General features: G+C 41.5%; 1 protein-coding gene across 1 annotated transcript in view; it reads right to left on the reverse strand.

Moving 5' to 3' along the window:
• Positions 1-7,731, reverse strand: part of DARS1 (aspartyl-tRNA synthetase 1) — a 67,029-nt gene extending 59,298 nt beyond the window's left edge. The window contains exons 1-3 of the mRNA XM_007129485.4: positions 7,468-7,731; positions 5,402-5,459; positions 1,207-1,299 (exon numbers count right to left, since the gene is read on the reverse strand). Coding sequence (XP_007129547.1) covers positions 1,207-1,299; positions 5,402-5,459; positions 7,468-7,533 — 217 coding nt within the window. The 5' untranslated portion in view covers positions 7,534-7,731. The remainder of the gene's footprint in view (positions 1-1,206; positions 1,300-5,401; positions 5,460-7,467) is intronic.
• Positions 7,732-12,408: the final 4,677 nt, after the last annotated feature.

The raw sequence follows: 12,408 nt of genomic DNA on the forward strand, positions 1-12,408 counted from the left end.
ATTCTGAGCCTTAGTCTCCTCATTTATAAAGTGGAATAACAGTGCCTATTCTGCCTACTCCACAAATCTATGGGGATGATCAAGTGTGAAAAACTGTGTGAGGGCTTCCCTGGTGGCGCAGTGGTTGAGAGTCTGCCTGCCGATGCAGGGGACACGGGTTCGTGCCCCGGTCCGGGAAGACCCACGTGCCGCAGAGCGGCTGGGCCCGTGAGACATGGCCACTGAGCCTGCGCGTCCGGAGCCTGTGCTCCGCAACGGGAGAGGCCACAGCAGTGAGAGGCCCGCGTACTGCAAAAAAAAAAAAAACTGTGTGAAAAGTATAAAGTTATAAACCAATATAAGCATCACTAATACTTTCAGACAATTTGGAACACTAGGCTAGGACAATTTTCCATAAGGAACTGAGGTTTGTCTAAACTCCCCTAATATTTCTTCTTTGTTGTTAATGCTAAATTCTTAGTACTGTCCAAGAGAACTTTCTACAATGATAAAAATATTTTGTATTTGTCCTGTCTGTCCAATACGGGAGCCACTAGCACTCAAAATACAGCTGGTGACTGAGCTATATAATTTTAATTTTAATTTAAATAGCTAAATGTAGCCAGTGAGTACTAGACAATCCAGTCTCAGCCTTATCTTTCTTCTACCTCTCTCCCTGTCTAAATATTACAAATGTAAGAATATTAACAAATGAAATACTTCTCAAAAACACTCTTTACTTCAAAAAATTAAACTTTTGAGAGGTGCTAGAAAAGTACCTTAGAGTCTTAGATTTCATCTGAGTTTTAAGGCTAAATTTTTTTTTGTTTGTTTTTTTTGCAGTACGCGGGCCTCTCACTGTTGTGGCCTCTCCCGTTGCGGACCACAGGCTCCGGACGCACAGGCTCAGCGGCCATGGCTCACGGGCCCAGCCGCTCTGCGGCACGTGGGATCTTCCCGGACCGGGGCACGAACCCGTGTCCCCTGCATCGGCAGGCAGACTCTCAACCACTGCACCACCACGGAAGCCCAAGGCTAAATGGTTTTTAAGGATGTCTTGTAAGAACCTAAAATTAACTAACCATGGACTAATACTTTATAGTGATTTAAGAAGGAAAACAGGTGTTTTTGTTTTGTTTTTAAAGATTTACTTTGATCTGTGAGAAATCTGAAAAACAAAAAATTCAATGATTACCAAAAAAGCTGTAATCATTTAATCAATCTTACCTTTAGCTCTGCTTGTATGAACCCTTGCACGCACCCAAACAACTTCATCAGCTTTTTGTAATGTCAAGTCACTAATTCGAACCAAAACTCGATCTGCAGCAAATAAATGAAACAATCTTGTAATTCAGAATTTACAAAGAGATCAAGATCAAAATTATTTTGATTTGATAGCTAGCATAGTACTTGGTATTGTCTTAAATGACTCTCAATATCTAGCAACACTTTTTTCTTTTGCTTTTGTTTTTAATTGGTTTATAACATCACATAAGTTTCATGTTTATAACATTGTATTTCAACATCTATACACACTACAGCATGCTTACCACCAAATAGCAACTTTTTTCTTTTGCTTTTGTTTTTAATTGGTTTATAACATTGGTTTATAACATCACATAAGTTTCATGTTTATAACATTGTATTTCAACATCTATACACACTACAGCATGCTTACCACCAAAAGTTTACTTTCCATCCATTACAATACAGTTTACCCTGTTACCCATTTCACCCTCCCCCCATGCTCCTTCCCCTCTGGTAAACACTACTCTGCTCTCTTTATCTATGTGTTTGTTGTTTGGTTTGGTTTGTTCATTTATTTATTTACTTTTACATTCCAAATATGAGTGAAATCATACAGTATTTGTCTTTCTCTGTCTGACTTATTTCACTTAGCATTATACCCTTAAGGTCCATCCATGTTGTTGCAAATGGCAAGATTTCATCTTTTTTTATGGCTGAGTAGTACTCCATTAAATATATAGACCACATCTTCTATATCTATTAATCTGTTGATAGGCACCTAGGTTGTTTTCATATTTTGGCTACTGTAAATAATGCTGCAGTGAACATAAGGGTGCAGTTATATTTTCAAATTAGTGTTTTCATATTCTTCAGATAAATACCCAGAAGTGGAACTGCTGTATCATATGGTAGTTCAATTCTTAATTTTCTGAGGAACCTCAATACTATTTTCCATAGTGGCTGCACCAATTTACATTCCTACCCACACTGTATGAGGGTTAACACCTTCTCTCACCTTCCATATGTAGTCTGCCTCAAGTTTTATGAATTGTACATCTTAAATATATCTCTAAAATCTATCCAATTCTCTTTCACCTTCACTGCCACCATTCCAAAGCAAAGTACTATTATATCTTGCCTAAACTATAGCAAAAGCCTTTTAACTGGTAATCCCCTGACACCCTAATTCAGTCTACATTGGAGTCAAAGAGATAATTTCAAAATGCAAATCTCCTGAACACTTCAATGACTTATAAAGCCAAATACAGCCTGTGTTGAACTGCCTGTGCCTAAGTGGACATAGTATTTTTGCTTGCCTGCCATAGTGTGTAAGTCAGCTAGCCACATGGGGGAATTCTCTGCCAGGCCTGGACAGTCATAGTACCCCATTCCCCAGGACACACTGACTCATCCAAAGAAGGACATGTTACTCAAACTAAGCTAATCAAAGTCCTTCTCTGGTACTTAATATACAGATAATGGGAATGAATCTGTCTTCCCTGGGGTCGCTGAGCTGAGGTGGTGTAGGCCCAGGGTTGCAGCCACCATCTTTCCTACTACCTGAATTTGCAGGATGAGAGAATGAGGTCAACAGCCTAATGGATGCAAAGCCAAGAAGTAGAGACAGAAAGCCCCATAGATAATGCTCAAACCTCTAAATCCTATCATGCCTTATGCCATCTCACACTTTGTTTCCTACAGGTATGTGAACCAATAAATTCCCCTTCTGGCTATTGGTGAACCTGAACAATTATGCCCCCCAATGCTAATAACAAAGTACTACATTTATCTAGCATCCCCCAAACAGGAAAACTGTGAAAAAACTATTATGTGAAGATAGTGATACAAGGCAATCATGATCCAGAAATGATCCAGAAATTATTCTATTGTTGTTCTAAATATGCAATAATTTGAATATTAAAGAAAAAGCTCTAAGTATTAATTTAAATATTTTAATAGAAATGATACTACAACATTATGAATGATAAAAGATCTCTATTCTCAAGGGTTATGTTGCCTAATTGTAACCAAATTTGTCAGTATCACATGTAGTATATCCTAGTTACTATAATACTAAAAATACCTTTGTGGGGGATATTATAATGAAATCAAATTATAAATATATTTTACCTACTTTGCCTAAATGTATTTATAATTTGTCTCTTGAAGTAAAGATGCAGCTTAGAGAGAACCTGATTTACAGAATACCATAGACCTCATTGCCAAAAGCAAAGAGAATGAGTGAGAAATTTTGAAGCATTAGGCATCATAAGAGGATTTCTGCAAAACTCTGTCCATAGACCTTATGAGTTAAGCCAACTTCCAAGTCTGCTGTGTAAACTCAGACAAAACAAAGTGTGAAAGAGAAAAGACAGACAAAGCAATTTTAAAAGACAGATCTGAAAATGCCAAGATTGAAAAAGCAAACGACTTACTAGGCAATCAAAACTCAAAACCAGGACTTCCCTGGTGGTGCAGTGGTTGCGCGTCCGCCTGCAGATGCAGGGGAACCGGGTTCGCGCCACGGTCCGGGAAGATCCCATATGCCGCGGAGCGGCTGGGCCCGTGAGCCATGGCCGCTGAGCCTGCGCGTCTGGAGCCTGTGCTCCGCAGAGGGAGAGGCCACAGCAGTGAGAGGCCCGCATACCACAAAAAAAAAAAACAAAAAACTCAAAACCAAACAAAACAGAATAACCTAAGTCTAAAAGAACAGACTTATAAATAAGCGTCACGATTATCGTAATTTTAATAGTACTTAGGAAAAGAAAGAGTAACGGCCCTTCTTTCGTGTGTCATTCCAATTAATTAGCAGAGGGGTTCTCAACCTTAAACATATCCACACATACCTGAGGCGCATGTCATACTCCCACCAGTATGACTGGCCTAGGCAAAGATCAGTGGCAGTAGGGTTTCAGTTTGAAAAACTACTACCTCCTCCACAGTTAAGTCACTGGTATTAGAATGAAAGAATTTGGAGAAATGGAAGCAGACAGGAAAGAAAACTTTATGTTGAACAATGTATTATGATTTTAACAGAGGTAAAACCAAGGATAGAATTTTACTGTTATTTAATGTAATCAGATTACGTAGGTAGTTTATCCTCCTTTTGGTGGGGAGAGCTTGTAACTGGAAGACACTAAGTAGTCTGGATTTGCTAGCTAAATAGGAATAGTAATCATGGCAAAGGGTGACTGGGGCTTATGTAAGAGACAAATTCCAATAAGATTTTTTTGAGTTAGAAATCAAGGAAGTCCAGTTCAGGAAGACAGTTAAGCCGAAAAAGAGTCTCATATGACCCCTCCTGCTTGTTCTGGCAGGGGTAATCCTCTCCTATACTATATTGCTTGTATCCCATTTTATACTCAATTACTTTACTTCACTATCTTTATCTTTCGAAATGGTTTATTCTTAGTAACCTATTTTGCCCTTTCACTGCACACTTTTCCAACAAAGTTGGGAAGGAAAAGTGATTTTGTGATCGTGCAATAAATTAAATCCAAAAATAACAATTAAATTTGACCTGGGGTATATTGTTTTCAAAGCATAAAATTCACAGGCAGGCATCTAAATTAGAAGTACTTAGTGCTTCCAATGGGCCAGAGCTTAAAGGTCTGCAGTTGTACCAAAGTTTGAAAGACATCATTTGGGGTGTCTAACAAAAGAAAAATGATTGTTAAATAGTTGAGTAGGATAACTTTGTTGAAATCACATATACAAAATAGAAACAAAAGCAAGACAAATGTTTACAAATAGAAAACCTACAGGCCTGAGAGAAACAATTAACAAGTCAATTTCAAAGAAATATAATATAGTCAAGGAGGAAAGTAAAGGAGGTAGCTTCACAAAGCATGCAGAAAAGGTTGCATATGATGAAGGCAGCTACTATTAACTATCTTTTATCTCCTAGGCCAGAGTCAAATCTTTTACATGACCACCTAGGAATACCTTTGTAATATAATTTACCATTTAAAATATACTAATTTAACGTATTTTCTTCCTTATTGAGACTAGGGACCCTAAATTGACAATGTCTGTGCAGGTTTATGGCATATGCTTGCCATTTAAGCTTTTCAGAATTATGCCTTCAGTTATGTCAACCTTACTTAAAACTTCATAAAGAACTTTCCTGGAATTAAAAAGAAAAAAAAACTTTTTTTATCACATAACTACTAACCTGGTTTTTCTTGTGATTGTATCATTGAAGATACTCCGTATCTTTCTTTTGCATAATCCTACAAAAAAACATTTTTACATTACGACTTTTTATTTAAACACTAATAGCATAGTAAACACAGAAATACAAATAACAGAAAAAGATGAATTCATTTAAACTTTCAGGACCATTTTATCAATTCAGAGTAGTAGTTTTAAAGTGTGGAAATCTGTCATATCATTTACATATGCAATCCACAGACCCAGCTTCTGGTTAATTTGTTTTGGAGATCACCACTCCTGGATCGATATACCATACAAAATAGCACTCTCAAATAAAATTTACACACATGTACAACACATCTTAACTACTTTCTTCAAAAAGGAGATTAAACTACTTCAAAGCAGAGTTATAAATTTCCTCTGTGAAGGGAGAAGGATGAGGTACCACAGTTTTATTAACTTCCTATTAGAGGAAGAGATGTTCAAAGAGAACCAACATTTAGGGGTAAGCTTTCTGAGTACCAGATGTCCAGTTTTTAGAAATCAGAGATGCTGGATATAAGCTAACTACAACTTTCCTTTTGTAAACATCATCAAAAAAATTCACCAGCTTCCTGTTTCTAAAAACCATCTTCATGATATCAGGTTGTAAGTGGTTCAACACTGACAGTATGACACCAAAATTCTTGTTACAGATTTTAAGTCAGGAACAGGAAAAAGGAGATCTAAAGTCCAGACTATTATTAACAAACTATACTTATTAAATTGGTAAGTGGCCTTTTATTTTAATCTCACTTTATCTAGAAAATGATCTCTTAAGATCCTTCTAGCTATAAAGTGACATAACTCTGCCACAATGTCTACCTTATACATAGACCTACATTATCTGCAAAGGTGGTTTATATAACTAATCAGATCAAGAATACACAAAAATGGTTTCCTTAAAATTTACAAGGTAACTTAGGATGGTGGATGAAACAGTTAGTTTCTGTCACTACAGCTATTTGTTGGAATCCTCTCCTTTAGCTTTGGAGGATATTAGATTTTGTGTTTATACCAAAACAAACCAGACAACATGTTAAGGTGTTTAATGAACAGTTTTTTCTTTTTTTTTGCGAATTAAAAAAAATACACCTTAAAGACGAAGATAACTCCAGTCCTAACAGAAAGATACAGTCACACAATGTAGCAGGAGGGCAGCATAAATAGGTTACAGCACGTGAACAGAAAAAAGGGGGTTGCTTATTACTACTGTTCATATTTCAGCACCCCTTATTCCATCTAATGTTCTTAAAATGACCTTAACGCAGTTTATCACAAATTCATATTTCCTCAAAAGAAAAATTAGGAGCCAGGTAGGGATCCCAATTTCATTAAGAACACACATAACTTGCAGGATGGTTTCAAACTTTCATTTCCGAAAAGTACTGAAGGACCACAGGGTATTATGAATTACATAGATGATTTTGGGTCACATCATCTCAAAGACTTCAAACGCATTCTCTGCAAACTTCCCCTACCTACCTCACTTGGGTTACTTAGGGGAAGAAAGAAAATAAAAATGACAAGTGTTCTTTAAAGCTGTCACATGGAAAATGGTCATTAAACATGCTGGCGGATCGTTTTACGAAGTACTGTCATTACTTGAAAAACATTAGGAACACGAGGGCTGAACAAAAATCGATTACTAGTGGACATTAAAAATTTCCGGGGAAGAGATGGATTACGTGAAGGACGTGCCTAACCCAGGGAGGTTAAATATCACCCCGCTGCTCCTACTTCCGGGGCAGTTGGTACTTCACGGCGCTCCCCTACCCCCCAGTCCCGGGACACGCTTCCTGTAGGCCAGGTCTCCCAGGCGCCCCAGTGAGAAATGCGATCCGGAGTGGGTCTGGCCACGCTGCTCGGACAAGGGCCCTGGAGGCCCGGTGAGGGCTCTGGGCGCCCGGATCCCAGGCTCCGCGGCCTGCACGCAAAGTGCCGACAGGGATCCAGAGGCTAGGGCCCCGCTCACCATACTCCCTCCCTCAGCGCGGTCCGGCCCAGGGGTCTGTCCTCCCAGGCCCAAGGAAGGAGGAAACCCACTTCCGCCACGTCCATGATCTCCCGCGGCTTCTCCTGACTCTTGCGGCAGGCGCTGGCGCTGGGCATCTGGGCAACTGGACTACGCAGCGAACGCCGCCCTCCCTCGCAGGCTTCCGTAGGGCAGGCCAAAGGGGATTCTTCCTCCCCTAGCGTCAGTATCCTCCCTGCCCTCCAGTTACAGCAGACGCGATCGGTCTCCGCGTGGAGGGTCCGCTCCGGAAAAATCGCGAGAAAAGCAGTTCTCTCGAGATCCCGGAGCGCTGTAAAGCGGACGACTGCGCGCCGACGTCTCTCTTCTTTCCCCGCCCCTACGGGTGTTTGCATGGAGTTAGCGGGAATCCTCGGGAATTATAGTCTCGCGGGATTGACTCTGAGGGAACGGGTCCCAGGGTGCCAGTAGGCGCGTCCTTGCACGCTTTCATTTTTCAGTCCTGTCACACATGCGAAGTCTACTGTGTTGTCTTTCAGCCCTATTATTTACCCCTCCGGGCTTTAAGGGCGGCCTGTTCACTAAAACATCCACCTATGCTCAGAACTCGACTTTTCCTCCCTTGAACTTCTCCGCCTTTAAGACTCCCCAGTGACAGTGTAGCTGCCTGGACTCGTGGCAGACCTCGTCGCAAAAAGCTGCTATGTACCGGGACACAGGAGTGCTGAGTTATAGTCAGTTGGCTTGCTAAGGTAGGTTTGGGTACTGGTACCCAAGTGATAGTGAGGTGTAAACACAATGGCGGAAACGCACACATAATTGCTCTGATTGCCTGGACCTGTTGCACTGTTAGAGGCGATGCAAAATGTTGGTTGTCCAATGGATGAATCTCCCCAAGTTAGGCTTTAAAAAAAAATTGCCATCCATGAGCCTCTTATTGCAACTGAAAGTAATTTGGGGGCTTGGTTAAATACTATTTCCTCTGCTATGCTTCTTTGCACTTTGTCACGTTTTAACTATACTAGTAGTCTTAGCCTGGCACAAAGTGACACAGTTTATACTTGTTCAGGAGTGCAGATAGACCCTAGTGCAGATGAAGGGGCTCTGGAGGCTACTGCATTCAGGTCCTGGGATACAGTAGTGAGAAGACAGGCATGGTCCCTGCACTCGTGTAGCTTATCATCTAATTGCAGGTATGAAGTAGAGGTACCAAGTGCTATGAAAGTTTCTTTTAGGGCATTCACCTCAGGCTTCTCTGAGGAAATGATACTTCATCTAAACTCTAAAGTAGGAGTAGGGGTCAGACAAATGAAGAGGGGCCTAAAGAATATTTAAGCCAGAGGGAGTTAGGGAGAGAAACCCATGGCTCAGTTTTGGATGTAGTGCATATGAGATGCCCTTGAGACTTTCAAGGGGAGAATATCCAGGTAGCCTCTGGCTTTGTGGGATCTGGAGCATAGAAGAGAGGTCTGGGTTCCAGATAAAGATGGGCAAGACACTGGCGGGTAGGTGGTAGTTGAAGCCCTGGACCAGGAAAGAGAATGTTCTAAGAAGAGAGTGTTAACATTGTCAACTGCTGCCTAGTCCTCAAGTTAAGATGATGACTGAAAAATAGTTGTTGGATTTAGCAACAAAGAGGTTATGGGTGTTCTTAGTAAACACTTCATGGTGAAGTGATGGGGTCAGAATGGGCTGAAAAGTGAGTGAAAGTGAAGAAATAAAAGTAAAAGGATTATAGCAAACCTTTATATAGTGCTTACTGTGTGCCAAGCACTGTTGTCGGTGTTTCACATATATCAATACTAACTCATTTAATGCTTACACCAGAGAGATGATATTATAATCTTTTTGCATTTGGGGAAATTGAGGCAGAGAGTGGTGAAGTAACTTGCTCATGGTCGCAGAGCCATTAAACGATGTGTTTCAAATCAAGTAGTGTGGTGCCAGGATCCATGTTCTTAACCACTGTACCTCACTGCTTTTCCTGTCTTCAGGAGATAATGAGAAGACTGGATGAGAGGGGAAGGAAAAATATAGGTTGTAGCTAATGGGGAATAAGTCAAGTGAAGCCTTTTTTTTTTTTTTTTTTTTGTGGTACGCAGGCCTCTCACTGCTGTGGCCTCTCCTGTTGCGGAGCACAGGAACCGGACACGCACGCTCAGCGGCCATGGCTCACCGGCCCAGCCGCTCCGCGGCATGTGGGATCTTCCCGGACCGGGGCACGAACCTGCGTCCCCTGCACCGGCAGGTGGACTCTCAGCCACTGCACAACCAGGGAAGCCCTCAAGTGAAGCTTTTTGAAAGAGAAGACTTGAGTGCATTTTAAAAGTAATGGGGGAACTTCCCTGGCGGTCCAGTGGTTAAGACCTCGCCTTCCAATGCAGGGGGTGCGGGTTCGATCCCTGGTCAGGGAGCTAGGATCCCACATGCCTCGGGGCCAAAAAAAAACAAAAACAAAAAACAAAACGTAAAACAGAAGCAATATCGTAACAAATTCAATAAAGACTTAAAAAATGGTCCACATCAAAAAAATCTTAAAAAAAAAACTAATGGGAAGGATTCATGAAAAAGTAGATGAATATGCGAGAGAGAAGGATTGAGAGATGGTGTAAGTTTTTTTTATGAGGGAGAGATAGGATTCAAAACATAGGAGGTGGGACAAGGGGAGGAGGGACACTTCCTCTATGACAACTGGAGGTGAGGATAGGATATTGTAGATACTTGTTTTTAGGAAAAGGAGAGAACTCCCATGTGATGACTTCTGTTTTCCCTGGAGGAGGCTAAGTTATGAATGTTGGGGTTAGGGGTTCGAGGGGAGGGAGAAAAGGGAGATTGGTGATTTGAGGAGAACAGGAAAGGTTAGAATCCTCCTGGAAGTTGTTTGGTATTTGGTATGATCTCTGGGCATTGTCAGGACCCATTTAGGAAGAACCTGTGAACTGGTAATGGAACTGAGACTGCTGCAGTAGCACATGGCTGGCATGGTACAGTCACAAAGAGGCAGACAGTTACTTCAGTCAGTGTGGGGATTTTGGTGCTGACACTGCTCAGCAGAAGGGAGCCCAGAAGAGATCTGCCCCGAGTAGCCATACAAATGCCATACATATCCCAGGCAAATGAGAAGGAAAGTTTTACCTGTAGGTTTTTGAAAGACCAACATTGGGCATATCATTTATTCTTAAATCAGGATGGAGGAAAGGACAGAGATGCAAATAGTTAAATGTGGCTATGCAGACAAATAGGTGGCCCTGAAATTTGAGGAGTAAAGTTTAAAGAAAAGGAGTAAATTTTATTATTATTTTTTTTTTGCGGTACGCGGGCCTCTCACTGTTGTGGCCTCTCCCGTTGCGGAGCACAGGCTCCGGACGCGCAGGCTCAGCGGCCATGGCTCACGAGCCCAGCAGCTCTGCGGCCATGTGGGATCTTCCCGGACCTGGGCACGAACCTGTGTCCCCTGCATCGGCAGGCAGACTCTCAACCACTGCGCCACCAGGGAAGCCCTATTCCCCTTTTAAGTGATCAATGATTATTTATAAGCATCTACTTTGTGCCAACCATTATGCCAGGTTCTGGCAATAAAAAGATAAATTAGGATCCTGATTATCAATAATACATAGTCCACTTAGTAAGACAGTGTGTAACTAATGATAAAGAAATGTGAAAATTATTATATTACTGGTAAGTATGTGCATTCCCAGAAAGAGCCCTAAGACTCACTTTGAGTGGGCCAGTTAAGGGCACATGTCCACTACTGACCTTATCCTTATGGTCAGGGAAATGGAATGTTCTGATTGGTTTAGCCTAGGTAGAATTTCCCCTGGAGCTTGGGACAGAGTTAGCTTTACTGGAATCATGTGGAAACCACTGTCAGAAGCTATGGGACAGGGAAATAATGGATCCTGGAAAGGCAACTACAAATGTCCACTGCAAAGGCCGAGAAGATCTGGGCTTTGGGCAGATAAGCAGACTCTAAGGGAGAGCCTCCTCTTAATCTGGTCAGGATTGCTTGGACATGCTGTGTTAGTTACTAACAGACTGACACCCAAATCTCAGCAACTTAAAAGAAAACCTATTTATTGCTCATGTTATGTCTGTAGTAGGTTAGCAAAGGGGCTGTGCTCCTGTAGTCACTTAGGGATCTAGGTTGATAGATGCTCTGTCTTGACGCATGCTTCCGTGATCGCAGAAGCAGGTAAAAGAGAACCTAGCTCTTAAAGTGGCTGCCTGAAGGTGACATATTTCACATTCTACTCCTGTTTCATTGGCCACACAAGTCACATGGCCATTCTTGAGTTCAACAGGGCAGGATAATTTACTCATTCCTCAGGGAGCAGTGCTGAATCTTTGTGATCAAGGAAACATTCTATCATACTCATGAGATTCCAACATAGAAGGAGGTCTATGAAGCTGTTCCATCTTGGGATTTTTTTTAAAGCTTTTATTCCCTCAATTAGATACAGTCCTAATATATGAACTGATGGTCAGAAATCTGAGTAAAAATCCCATATAGTGTCCCTTAGCTAGGGTAGGAATCTTAGCTTTCCATCTTTCCATTGCCCATAAAGCCTCTATGTGAAATTCTTCCTTACTTTGATCCCCTTACCTTGATAGATTATTCTTATTTAGGACATAGCCCTGGGGCAATACTCTTGCTTCTGGCTCTCTTTCCTGACGATGATGGGAGCGAGAAATTTGCCAGATCAGTGGCCACATACCATGTGCTTGAGATCTTGTGAATCTGCTCTAGTGAAGATACAATTGCAACTAAAACTATGACTTGGTTGAATTTGCAGTAGTCAACTGTCAACCTCCTGGATTGGTCTGCTTTTTGCCAGAGCCAGACTGGTGAAAACAGGAATATGGTGGGGACTGTCAGCTATCAGGTCTTCAAGGGTTGCATTCAGAGACTGCCATTCCCCCTGGGGATGTGATACTCTTTATGATTTACTGTCCTAGTTGGGGACAGGGGAAGCAGACTGAAGAGTTTTCCTATTAGCTTTCTGCAATATGAT

This window comes from Physeter macrocephalus, chromosome 2 (assembly GCF_002837175.3).
Source record: "Physeter macrocephalus isolate SW-GA chromosome 2, ASM283717v5, whole genome shotgun sequence".
Taxonomy (NCBI): domain Eukaryota; kingdom Metazoa; phylum Chordata; class Mammalia; order Artiodactyla; family Physeteridae; genus Physeter; species Physeter macrocephalus.